This window comes from Culex pipiens, chromosome 3 (genome assembly GCF_016801865.2).
Source record: "Culex pipiens pallens isolate TS chromosome 3, TS_CPP_V2, whole genome shotgun sequence".
In the NCBI taxonomy this organism is placed as follows: Eukaryota; Metazoa; Arthropoda; class Insecta; order Diptera; family Culicidae; genus Culex; species Culex pipiens.
Window position 1 is genome coordinate 40,479,134 of NC_068939.1, and position 14,103 is coordinate 40,493,236.

Consider the following 14,103-nt stretch of genomic DNA (forward strand, 5'->3'; position numbering starts at 1 on the left):
CAGTATATCGATGATGTTGATGAAGCTGGGAGAGAATGGATGGCTGGGATTCCCAGGGATATTTGGTTTCTTGTTTGTTTTATCAGGAGATGGTGTGTGTACCTAAAGGATTTTGGATGTGACAAACAGTTTCCTGTTACTGCTTTGCTAACTTGCATATCGACGTCGTCGTGCTATCTTGTCGCATCCGCCATTTTGACGTTCCGAGAAAAACGCGTTTTAATGTTTGACCTTGAATAAACAAAAACGAGAGCACGCAATGTAAACAATAACAAACACGTTTTGTTTGGCTGACCATTCTGTGCATTGTCCCGAAGTTTGGTTGAAGTTGGTTGCTGGAGTCCCGAGTTATAATTACAAATGTTTACGGTAGTCTAGCTTGTACGTGCGTCAAACGCACCCTGACCTGAAATCCCTTTGGCCTTTTGTCGCACTTACATCAATTTTCAGGGAGTGACAAGATAGCACGACAAGATTGAAACTACTTTTATATGAAAAGTGACAAAAATTTTCGGAGCTTTTTTGGTTTTCATTGAATATCTTAGGATTGAAATCGAATTTTGGGGATCTGTGAAGGTCAAAAGATGTGGCATTGTGAGATGCACAAAATGGCGTTCTTAACTCAATTTGGCCCAAAATGGCGTTCTTAACTCAATTTGGCTCAAAATGCACGTACGACAAGTTAGCACAACGGCGACGATATGGTCATGATGGTAAATTTGCTTCTGTTAAAAATCTATTAGGATAGTTTTTATTGAATCATGAAATTTCAAATAAAAACAATGATTATTTTCCAAAGTTTTTGTCACCTTGCTTTTCAAACTTTCTTTTTATCATAAATTCACACGGCAAAAAAAACTTAAAAAATATTTAGAAAAAGCTACTTCATTTTAAACTGTCATTCATATAAAAATGCCAAGTCTAATATTCAAAAAATATTAGCAGGAGATACTCTCGTATGTTTCGCCGGTTAGGGACTCGGTCCTAATAACGTCTAATTTGCAAATTTTCACTATTTAAACTAATTGTTTTGCAGAAGTTTTGAAAGAATCTTGCTTGCTCACAACCCACTGAGCTATTTAATGCTGCCTACATCATTACAGCTGTGGTACTGTCACAAGTCTGCAACATATCTCGCCTCGCTTACTTTTTCAAAAGTTTCTATGTACATAGGAAACCCACGGCGCATTGGTTGTTTTGAAAAAGTAATCTAGATATCAAGTCTTTTTTTCGATTTGTGGTGCCGAAAATTTAAATTATTTTTAATTTTTGTTAAATCATTTTTTCAATAAAGTTGTAACGAACTTTCTATTCAAATAGAAAAAAATCGACATACTTTACGAACAACACGCATGTGTTCAACCCTTAATTATGCTTAATATTGAAATTTTAGAAATACTTTTCTTCGAGAGGTTCAAATACTTTATAGAGATTGTTTTTTTACATTGAAAATCGACCAAAAGTTTTGATAGTCAGTGTTAAGAAGCTCTCTCTACTAGAGCGTCTAATTTCCCGGGGTTACAAAATTCCCGGGAAACGGGAAATTTTCAATAAATTTCCCGGGAAATTTTAAAATCATCGATAATTATTCTGATACTGATTTGAATAATATTTTGCAACAGAATTGTTTAGAACAGCAACTTTAATGGTAAAAATGAGTTTGAGGATCGATCAAAAGCTTGAATGCTTCACTACATCGATCACTCCGTGACGTTGCAACGGAGTTTTAGTTATGTAATTGTTGTTCTAAACATTTCTTATTGTTAATCCAGCCACGATTGATGATTGGACTAAAAAACAACGAATTAATAATTAAAATGTAAGACCTATCAGCCAAAACGTGTCGTTTTTATCAGCCAAAACGTGTCGAATTTATCTTAAAAATCTACCTTCAATTTCTTGAAATCATAACTGTTTTTTTTGTTGCACAACCATCTTTGAAACGGTTATTGAAACAATTCAATTTTCAAGTTGGTCACGGTAAAAAAAAACGTAAAAAAATCTCAATTTTGATCTTGTCCGAAAGAGGTTAAAACTTTATATTCAAAGTTTCATTAAAAATGTTAAAAGGTTTTATCTTCATTCTATAATACTGTAATTACTCCTGCAAAACAAATAGGCAAGATCTAGTATCAGTTGTGAAAGCTTAAGAAATTAATATTATTCAAAATAAACCTCGATATGAAATTTTCAGGCGAGGTGATTGGTTCAAATGAACAGTAGATTAAGTTTTATTAAAATTAAATTACATAAAATAAAATTGTATTCTCTCTTGTTTATTTTTAAATATTTATTAGTGCAAAAAAGTTAAAAAAGTTTTCTTCCAGTTGAATTTCGGGAATAGGCGGGAAATTCAAAAAAATCCCGGGAAACGGATTTTTTTTTGGGAAATCTAGGGAATTGAACGCTCTACTCTCTATTCTATTTTAGGCAATGATAATATTCATTATTTCTACCTAGAATTAATCATCAAATGACAATTACTTAGAAACGGAATGTTTTGCCATAAAATTTAGAGTTATATCCGATTACAAATTGGATTTTGCTTTTTAAAATATTTAATATTTTAAAAAATTTTAAGTTGCCGTTTTGGTCCAGTAAAACATAATAAAAATTGAAAAGAATGTGAAAAAGTTGATTAAATTAGTTGAGCAGAAAATTCTTTCCTGAGGTACCGATTGTCGAATATTTACCATGCAAATTTGAAAAATCTTGTAAAATCCTCGGGGGTTTCTGCAACTGTGCAAATTTTGGGCCAAATGGGGTAAGGTCGCTGTTGAGAGTTGAATTTTGTATGACATTTTTTTTAATTGTTGTAGGTGAGGGTTTTAACATTTGAATGAAAAAGGGTTTTAAAATGCTTAATACACCTGTCCAGTTGTTTTGCAACCATAAGTAGGGCAAGTGATTTTTCACGGCTCGAAAAATGAAATTTCGCGGCATGCCAATTACAAAACATTGGAATTTCACGACAATTTCACGGTACTCGAAAATCTGCTTGAACAAAATGCAAAAAATATTTTATTTCAGTATTTTTTTGTAGAGGAAAATGACTGAAAATTAACAATAGTTAAAAAAAAAAACAAAATAATCATTGCAATTTTTAAATGAGTTCATTTTTTCCAATTTGGTATTGATAATAACAAAGAAAATTAAAATATTCAAAAATACTTTAAAAATGCAATTTTTATCAACATGTAATTTATTTTAAAATTGAATAAAAAACATAATGCTATCTAAAATATTCAAATCATTATGAATTTTTACTCACGGTATACAATGCGACTTATTCATCGTTATTTTACTAAATTTAACTGGAATCAAAAATAAAATAGTTCAAACTGTGTGGTGTTTTCTTTTAGTGAATTTCACATTGTGTCCATGACATGTTCCTTGATTCAAAGATTGGTTTAGATTATTGTAAGTTTAAGTTAGTTTTATGTTAGGTAATGTTTTCTTTACATTTTTTTCTCATTGTGCCTAGTTTGAAAAAATGATAAATCATATACTTTTAATGTTATGAAAATGAACAGTGTTAAAATCACGAAAAGCAAACTAAATCAAATGTAATTATTATGAGAAAGATTCAATAAAGTATATTCAATTAAAAAAAAAACCATAGCATGTTACAATCAAAGGTTATTTTACTGTATATTTACATGTGAAAATCAATCTTTAAAAAATGAGATCTAAATTAACCATGCAATATTTTTTAATTTATTTCAATAACTGCTTCCGAAATGCTCTACTTGTGATTTGTTTCAATTCAAAAATCAGTTTTTAAAACACTGAGGAGCAATTTTTCAAGTGATTTTTCGAATTTCGCGGCATATCACGGCCAAGGGCAAATTTCACGGATTACGCGGCTTCCGTGAAATCGTGAAAAATCACTAGCCCTAATAATAAATTTCCAAAATATCTAAGTATTGACGAGTTTTTTTATGTGGGTTTTTTTTGGCGGTGCTATATACTGGCATTAAAAAAAAATCTAAATATTTTTAAACGATTTCAAATAGGCTCAATATGCTTATCAATGCAGAAAAATGCATTTCAGATGTTTTTATTTTAATAACATAAAAGAAAAGAAAAAATGTTTGTGCCACAACTATCAACTTAAACACTGAAATAATATGCATTGTTGCACCCACCCCTGCACTAATTACACACAGGAAATGCACTTCCTTCGAGATGTCCCTCGATGTCATCGGCCATGGTTCACAGCCCGTTCGAATTTCAAGGTCCCGATTCTAACTCGGTAGCACTTACGTTCTTTGACATTGTTAATGTAAATGTTCCTTTGGTTCAGTCCAGCAGTAACAGCACCAGCAAGGGTTGATAATTTTTATTGAACACGTCCGTTTGTGCACTCACAGTTTGCAAGTCTTTGAACTAGTACCAGCTGGAAGTGCCCAGGTCGAGGCTTTTTATAGAGGCCAGGGTGAAAGAAAGACAGTTGAACGCCATCGCATCTTCCAGAACTGCTTTCTTTACGGGATGCTGTCAGAACCGGATCATGGGGCAGAACTGCATCATTACATAACCAACAACGTTACAGCAAGGTCCCCTGGAGGCAAGAACCTCGACGCTTTGATGATTGCGTTATACGGTGATGGAATAAAGATAGGACTCGTTTGCACTGCAGCGCAACAGCTGGGAGGAATATTTGCAAATAATCTATCCCTTAAGTACTATCATTCTTGCGAATCAGGTGTGTTGTTCAGACACGATGATTATACGGCATGCCGAGATTGATCACTGGGACACGCTGAGTTGAGTGCGAAAAAAGTGGGCCTTATGAAGAGCAATTCTTTATCGTTATAAAAGTAGAATAATTCCCCGAATAATGTTATATCAATCCTTTGGATGTTACTATCTACTATCTGAGGGCGTTCCAGAATAGGAACAGGAAGTCCACCCAGACAAGTATAAAACGCGATTTGTTCGCAGAATAGTTATAGAGGCTAAATATAAATGAGATTGCGTTGGACTTGCGTTTCGTTATGAGACTAATTGGCTGACTCGTTCGACGAAAAAACCGTTGCTCGGTCTAGCCTACAAGTACACAGAATAATTGATTACGGACAAAATGCAGTTATGATGCGTTCTGCCGAGTCTGTGGGCGTATCTACATAATAAATGTCCATTACTCATCACCTGTGGTCATAAGTTTGAATTTCGCGCGCCACGTTTAGCGCCATCTCGTTTTCCGTTGATGAGTTTAAAATGCATGAACTTGGTAGCATCTCAAAGGTTTATTTTCAAACGATAGAATATGACTCCTGAGCGGTGGCAAATCTCTCATCCTACTTCAAAAAACAAAAATATGAAGGTATTTTCCACGTTGAAACCAAAACAAACTCACTCACAAGACCAGAGAGACTGAACGCGAGAGAGCGTTTCCCCTCTAGCTGAGAGTGTGTCCTTCTCACGCAGCATCCTTTCGGCAGATTCATCCTTGCTCTGGTTTCTGGTTCGGAAAGCTATAAAAGCTCGCCGCGAGCACCCAATGCTACTCATTACCAAAACGTACACCTACCAGTTTGCTCAAGTTTGCTCCAAACACGTGGATTAACGGTTATAGTGCTCACTCAGTGTGCTGAACGTTAAGGATGTTAACCTGTGCCAAAATGGATAATAACAATCTATCGCCGAACCTGCTTGGGATTAGTAGCGGCGGAACCGGAAACAACAACAACAGCAGCGAGAACATTTACATAGACATTCCGACGCCGTCGACGACTCGAAGTGTATCTCCGCTGTCGTCGGCATCACCCGGAAAGGACAAAACTTTCGGATTCTTCCAGACCATCTACCGCAAGATCAGTTTGAAGTCGAGTGACGAGCTGACTTCGGCTTCATCCGGCGGAGAACGCATGGACTCGCGTAGTTCCTCGGTGGATTCATGTTCCTCGCTAAGTGACCGACTTCAGATTGCCCCCAAGAGGCGCTCCAGTCCGTGTGTCAAGTCTTCGGCCGAGCAGATCTTGTCGCTCGAGTTGTCCAGTGCTTCCAGTGACGATTCTTCGCGCGGAGATGTCAAGTCCCAACGTGAATCGCGACGGTCGTCGGTTCGAAAACTTCTGGACAATCTGTCCATCACGACTCCTGCAGCAACTGGCGGCAGCAGTGGAACCAACCGGTCCCGGTCACTATCCTGCAGCAGCACCTCGGTCAACTTGCTGAACCACAAGATCCTGAAGCAGAAGGCCGAGTCCAAGATGTCGCTGTTCAGCACAAACAGTGCGTCGGCAACGGCCACCGCCGGAAGCGGTTCATCCACCAAACCTCCGCCAAAGAAGATTCTCCGTCGGCCAGTGTCGTACACGTACCTACGGGGCATCTCCGGACTACCAACGCAGCGCGTGCCCAGAACTTCGACGAGCTGCAGCTACTACGGACGCTAGGCGCGGAACATCTCCGGATCCTCAGCAAACCATATCAAAAAACGTGCGAAGAAACCCTAGAACTTAGCGACTGATTTGCGATTGCGATTGATTGTGCGAGTAAGTTACGTGTGATCTTGAGCATGGAAACCAACGATTGGCATTCGGTACCTTTGGCGCGAGACATCCTTTGGACGATAGCATAAAACCTGTGTTGAGTAGTTTGTAATTGCAAGCAAGTGCAAGTGCAAAGACGATGATTATGAAAAAAGTGCAATTATTCTCAAATGCCCCCCAGTTGGGGCAGAACAATTTGACCAAAAACCATATGATTGAGCGAGCCGGCGGTGGTTTAAGCGAACCCAAACCCCGCCGGACCGACCCTTATTTCGCAAGACTCGAGAACAAGAAAACCTTAAGTGATCTAAAACAAAAAATGCTTAAACGCTCCTAAACTAAACAGTAAAATTATTGGTAACCAATTGGACCCGGGCATGTACAGTTGATACAGGAAAAGAGCGGCAAGTTATGATTTGAAGCCTGATTTTGGACCGTAACGAAATGCTGAGCAACACCAAACATTCTAAAAAATAATATTTAAAGTTCTGAGTTTTAACGGAATTGTTGTTTGAAGTATTTCTGCAGCACATTTGTTACTTTATTCCTAAACTAGCGGTCTTCGGTTAGCGAGAAGGCTTTCTGCTTTGTTTGCGTTATTACATTTATCAGTAGAGGTAGGATTCAAGAAAGGAATGGACTCAAAAACTAACTTATCAACGGATAACTTATGATACCTAGTACGTTCTTGTAGATAATAAGTACTTTATGTAGAGTATTTTCGATTTATAATAAAAACTATTTCTTAAATTGTTAAAACGAAATGCGCGACTTTTTAAATAAAATGACTATCCGAAAATTACATTCTTGGAGTTTCCTTAGAAGAGGTTCAATAAACCATTTTTATTTGCTTTTTGGTATGTAAGAATCTAGCATCAGTGAAGAGAAATACAGTCATCCCACATATTCGGAACGGTTTCCAGATCGGCCAATGTTAAAAAATCATAGCAAATCGATAATTGAACTTAATGACTCGCTTTTACCTTCATTTGAAAGCTTTTCTTGCGATCTTTCGAATGCTGTATCGAACATCTACAAATTTTAACTTTTATATGAAGTTTTTTCGGAACACTTTTTTCTTACGAATGTAAACAAACTTTGGATCTCTCCAGGAGTACATATTTATTATTAAATAATGACTTCACACACTGAAACCAATGAAACTCAAGCTTAGTGATGTTTTATACATGGTCTGATAACTTTTTTTTGGTGAAAATATCAGTTAAATTCAGGTGTTCCACAATTGTGGGAGGCACAATAACATCCCACAATTATGAAACAGGCAATTTGGAGGCAGAGTTTTGCTGCTCTGGATAAAATAGTCTTGGAATGAAGTTTTTTGTTCAAAAAGTACTACTTTTACTAGTGAAATAGCCAGAGAATATCCAAATGAAGGTTCTAAAAATAGTAAGATCGACAGAAAAGCTACTTTTGACATGCTATTGACAAATTATCATAAAAGTGTTCCGAATTTGTGGGATTACTGTACAAGCTTTGTTTATTGGACCTTTTCAAACCTCAAATATATTTTTTCAGGAGTGATTTTTTTGTCAAGAAAATCAAGTTTTGAAATTTAATTTTTTTTTTTATCTAAATTTTGGTTATTTTTGAAATCGACCAAAGATGATTTCTTATTTGTATATTTAAATCAAATTAAGATGATGATCCATTTGAGTGCTGAAAAGTTTGACTTTTCAGTACTTGTAACGAAAAGTTCTTCTACTTTTCAATACTGTTAAGAAGTTTGACACTTATCTTGCCGGCATTCAAGCGGGAAATCAAACGTTCCACGGAAAACCCGGAACCAGATAAGCAGGGTGTTTTCTGGAATTCTGGAGTTTTTTTTGAAAAGGTCCAATAGAGTTATCTAAGCCCGAGCTCACGCCCACTAGCACTCCATTTGTTTTGCTGGCGGGTACAAAATTTAACCTCAATCTTTTTCGTGTACGTACACGCAATACATGCGCACGTAGATAACTCTATAAACCAAATTTTCAGTTTTTGCTTTTTGGGTGTTTTTGAAACCGCCTTGAGTCAGCGGTATTGAAAAACACCCAAAAAGCAAAAACTGAAAATTATATTTATTAGACCTTAAAAAAACTCCAGAATTGCAATAAATGGTGTATGCACACAGTAAAAAATGTGTAAATTTGGAAGGTTGAATATTACCACCAGGAAAGTGGTAAAATTAAACATTTCCATTTCCATTTAATAACAAATTTGTTCATGTCAGATTTCTATTTTTTTTTAACTGCGCAACTTCTCTGAATCCCCCGAGCTGTAATATTTTCACAGTTTCCTTTTTATTATTTTTACTGAACAATTAAAACTTTTCATTCCAATGCTCCTCTCGCCATTTTTTTTAAGCTGATTTCCTTAGGTTTTAAGATTGAGATGGAGGTGGGTTCACATCAGAATCACAACCCATCTAATTAAATATTCAATAAAAAAATCTCCCACTTCATAACGTCATGTTACAGAACGTCACATCCTAAACCCTGATCTTCAATGGTAAATAGCAGAATGTTGCGTCTGGCACTTTTACCCCAGTTTTATTTTCTACTTCGATGACAGACACACAGTAAAAAAATCATGGTTAAATTACATCTGGGAAGAGGTACATCTTTTATGTCAGAAAAAAATGTGTAATTTCACCACTTTTCTTGTGTTATGTCACTTTTTCAGTCTAAATTGTTGTAATATTACAAAATAAATATTACCTCATTCCAAAGTCCAATATTACAACTTGCAAATTTACCTAATTTTTTTACTGTGCAGGGATTGTCTTTCATATGTTTATTGGGCTCAATAAAAAAAGTCGAGAAATATTTTTTTTTTTGCAAGAACTACACTGCCGTTCTACGCATAATTGTCCCATGTTCAAAAAAGAGCAACTGAGAAAAACGCGATTGAATTTTTTCGACCGATTTCTGTGTTTCTACGCATAATTGTCCCTTGGGTCCCTATTCGCCCTATATGTCCCTAATTGCCCCAGTTAGTAGTTTATCACTCTTACTTATGATCCTCTTGCTATACAAAAGGTAAACACGACATAATGCTTCGTAAAACTATTGATTCCGGGGAAGAAAATACTTGGTGGGACAATTATGCGTAGAAGTACAACGATGGGACAAACAGACTTGGTGTTGTTTTCAATGAGTTTCCGAACAAAGTACTAGATTTTATGTGTTTTTCTGAAAGTATACGTCAAACTAAACTGAAAAATGTTAAAAAGTCAGAATCGTCCAAAAATGACATGGGACAATTATACGTAGAACGGCAGTACATTAGAATTAGTTTTATATTTTTGTATGTTTTTTTTATGCTTTTCCTTCTAATAGACAGTCAAAATTATTTGAAGTTTATGTGGATCAAATATTTAAAACCAAAATTTACTTAATTATCATTGATAAAAGCAAAGTTTTCAAGTGAAAGCCATTTAAAAATAAATTAAAATAAAAATAAGTTTTTTTAATATATTTTTCAGCTAACAACAGCAGTTGACAGTCCTGTAATATCTCTTTTTTAAGAGCTGAACTATTTTCTTGAAACATTTCCAAATATTTCTGAGACAAATGTTTCATTGTTAAAAATCAAACTCAGTGAAATTAGAATTGACTAATCAGATGGCGAAATTAAATCCAATGTAAATGACAAATTACACATTATCCGTATTTTTGGTAACGGATTTTTTTTAATATACTTGAGAAAAAAAAAACAAACGAAATAATGTCAAACCAATGTTCGAAAAACATTTTAAAACATAACGTTATTTTGAAGAATTTCACAGTTTTCATAAAGAGCCGCTGCAAATATTTTTCAAAGTTTATGTTTGGCTCGAAAATCTGGGGGCCTTTTTTCAAACAACTTTAAACAACAATATTTCAATGGCATTCGACTTGCCAAGTTTCAGCACCCTCTAGTGGGAGAAAATTTTCAATGTGTAAACATGAAACTATTGTGAAATATTCTGCTATTTTCAATAAAAATTATACAAAAAAATCACAATATCCAGATTGGCACAAAAAAATAAATAAATAAAAAAGCATAATTTAAGACTTTGAACAAAACAATACTGTTTGTACTTTGCTTGATATTGAGTGTTTTTATTTTATTTCATTAAATTTATTTTTGAAAGAGCTATCGAATGAGCTATTGATAAATATTCAAGGTTAGAACCGTTGAAATAAATAAATAAATTCTATTTAATATTAAATTATATATTTTTTCATCATAGTGAAAAGTAATAAAGTAATTAATGTAATTAATTAATTTGGACCAGTAATTTGAGTAATTAATTGGCAGACTGGCAAGTAATAAACGCTTCTGGAAACCCTTGGAATTTTAGGCCGTTGCAAATATTTTATGAAAATAAATTGAGCTATGAGCTTGCTGCAAAAACTGTAATAAAATGTAACATTTTCTGTAGCAAATCCACTGCTATATATTTCCTTTGGGTGTAAAGTATAAAAATTGAAATTACGAGGCATAGTTTCAACATTTTAATGAAAATAGTGTTTTAAAATGCATTATACACCTGTCCAACTGTTTTGTCATCATTCGTTTCCAAAATATCTAAGTATAGACGAAAATTTTATTTTTTGCGAAAAATATTTTTTTTGCGGGGCTGTACATTGGAATTTCGTAAAAAATCTAAACTAGAGCGTCCAATTTCCCGTCCCGGGAAAAAATTTCCCGGGAATTCCCGGGATTTCCCGGAAAAAATATTTCCCGTTTCCCGGGAAATTTGTAAATTTCCCGGGAATTCCCGAAATACAAGCAGAAGTATACATTTTCTTACCTTTTTGGCACCAATGTTTTGAAATTATACAAAAAATAGTAATTGGAGAACCTGATTTGATTTTATTTATTTCTATATATTTCATGTCAAGGTTTAATTCAGATAATATTTATTTCTGAAGCATTCACCACTAGGAATATTGTTTGCTTATATGTTGGACCACAAAACATACGCTGTTATGGAATGAATATAAACTATTTTATTTTTGACAACCTTTTTTAATGTTTTTTTTTGTAATAACATTTGAAAATAAGATATTTACATCTCCCGGCCAAGATCAACATTGAGATTTGTTTGAATTTTTTTACCTTGAACATGTTGGATGGAAATTGAACTGATATAATTAAATCTTTAAAAAAGGTTTGTGTGAGAAGAATTTGTTTCTAAGTATTCGAGAAATTACAGATTGAAGTTATAAATTTATGAAGCACGTGAGCTACCAAGGGCGTAAAAGGGTTATATATTAAAAAATATCGTTGAATTACAACCACTTTTAAATACTCAAAATTTTAATCTAATTAATTTATTAGGTCGAATACCATATAACTAAAATCATATCATAAAACTATGAAAAACCATTAAAATACAACTTCGTATCATGTAAAGTTTACCCAAAGAATGCATCTATATTTCAAAAACTCGCTCCAAATATTTGAAAACTTTGAGTTGTGATTTCATGAAATAATGTTTCAAGTTAAAAAGCGCTAGAAATTAGATTTTTAAGGTGAATTCAATGCTTATTCATTTATTCACAAGTTGATTTTTTTTTTGTTTTTTTTTTAACTTTATGGGCACTGAGACAAATTTAAAATTACTTTATGTTGTGGAGCATAGATTTTCACTATCCAAACACTTTGATTTAAAAAATCCTTCTCAACAAAAATACTAATAATATTTTCTTTTATTTCAGACGATTTGAATGATTTAAAAATTAGAAAGTTTATATATTTTCTCAAAGTTGCATGATTTTTTACAAGCAGTCAAGCCTTCAATTGATCCTCACACTCATTTTGGCCATTAAAGTTGTGTACAATTTCGTTGCAAAAGATTAATCAGAAAAATTTGAAAAGTATTTGCAACGGCCTTACTGCAAAATCAAAAAGTTGTGTTGAATTTAAACTATCTTAATAGTTTCAAAAGTTGTGCAACTTGTTTGTTAGTTGTTTATTTATTGTTCACTTGACTATTGGCTTTACTACTCGATGGAAAAGGTTTAGAGTGGATATCTTTCAGATTTTTTTTTTGTATCATATTAGTAGGGCTATTTGGATTAAAAATCAAATCCACCAATCCTATACCGAGCCCACATAGCACCACTAAACCGCTTTATCACTGGCAATCCTTACATGGAAATTGATTTTCTATATTTAGTAACGCCAGCAAAACCATCCACCTGCTAAGCTTGCCGCGGTGACATAAGCCATTTCCGAATGTGCTTTTGATATTTTCTGATCAAACGGCGAAAAGGCTGCTGAATTTTTGTCACACAGGATTATGTTCCATTCCACTGAAATGTACTCAAACGGGGGCCTTGCTATGTCATTTTTTTTACCTTGAGTGGTTGCAGAATCATAGATCAAGCATTTTAACAACTTATCATATTTTAAACATGCATGCTAAATTCAATCAATGATTTATATAAATTTCAATCGATATTTAGCAATTTATTAATCTGGGTTCAAAATTCTTAATCTAATTGTCTATGGCATCACGTTGAAACCCTGTCGGCGCTAAGTGCGTGGGACAGGCCAATTGTTACGCCGATTGAGCCATGGAATGCTGATAAAACGATTTCCCACCCCTTTTCAGCAGCCTCTCAAATGCTCTCGGGAAAACCGCAAAATTCTACCGTTGTCGCTGCCCTTTTGCCTGTTGTGGTTTCATCTGGAAGAAGTTAAGGAGGTGGACAGCTGTGCAATTAGTTTTTGGGGGGTGTTGTTTATGATGGGTCTGGCAAATAGTTCCAGCGAGAGTTGTCGAAAACACATCTTGTTTGCATGTTTATTTCAGCTCGTTTTTGTGCGTCACGAAAGTTAAGCGTGATTGAGGTGGTTGAACTGTGATGATACCAGCAAAATTAATTTAAATAACCATTTCATAGAATCCAATTTGAAAGGATTCAATGGAAAGCGGGAAAGTTTTTATCCTCAACCGAGCAATACAGAAAAATACATTAAAATGATTGTTCTTTTTTCATGGTAATAATTTCAGAAGTATAAATCGCCTCTCTTCTTCGAATGCCGTTTTGTCTTGAGTCAGGTGTCAGGTTGAAGAAAAATGGACTCGCAAGCTTTCTTCGAACAACCCTTCGAAGAAGACGCTTGATGGTCCTAGGGTTTCGCCGAAAGCGATCAGCAGCGGGATGAGATATAAAGTTGAGCTGCCGTTGAGTGAGTGTTTCTTGGTATTTAGTGAGATTTTTGTGTGTGCATTTTGTTCGTTCTGAAAAGTTGTCGATAACTTTAGTAGTTTATATCGAATCGAACTGTTAGGACTAAAAACAAAAGACTTTTTGTGTACCCTCCATACCTCGTATTGAGGGGATACAAAAATGTAGAAAATCTCGAAATTTCATATTACAGAATATTTATTGAATCCACTCAAAAAATGATTTCTAAACACTCTTGAAAGTTTCATGTAGATTTCATTTCATGATTCAAAACAACACGCAAAAAAATCAGGCCTGCTTGAATCAAAAAATATTTTTGTTGTTTTAACTTTATGATTTTTTGTTGGAATAACCCTAAAAAACAATTGAAACAACTCAAAATTTTGCGTTGAATCGACTCGTTGTTTTTTGTC

General features: G+C 34.4%; 2 protein-coding genes across 2 annotated transcripts in view; both read left to right on the plus strand.

Annotated features, from left to right (window-relative positions):
- LOC120424836 (cytochrome P450 4c21-like) overlaps positions 1 to 14,103 on the plus strand; it is a 112,175-nt gene that overhangs the window by 71,505 nt on the left and 26,567 nt on the right. The gene's annotated exons all lie outside the window — the stretch shown is intronic.
- On the plus strand, positions 5,496 to 7,114 carry LOC120424832 (uncharacterized). Its single transcript, XM_039589060.2, has one exon. The coding sequence runs from the start codon at positions 5,610 to 5,612 to the stop codon at positions 6,402 to 6,404; it is 795 nt and encodes a 264-aa protein (XP_039444994.1). The 5' UTR covers positions 5,496 to 5,609; the 3' UTR covers positions 6,405 to 7,114.

Bases quoted from the DNA above. Each gene is read 5' to 3' on its own strand.
- LOC120424832 (XM_039589060.2), top strand. From the start codon at position 5,610: ATGTTAACCTGTGCCAAAATGGATAATAACAATCTATCGCCGAACCTG.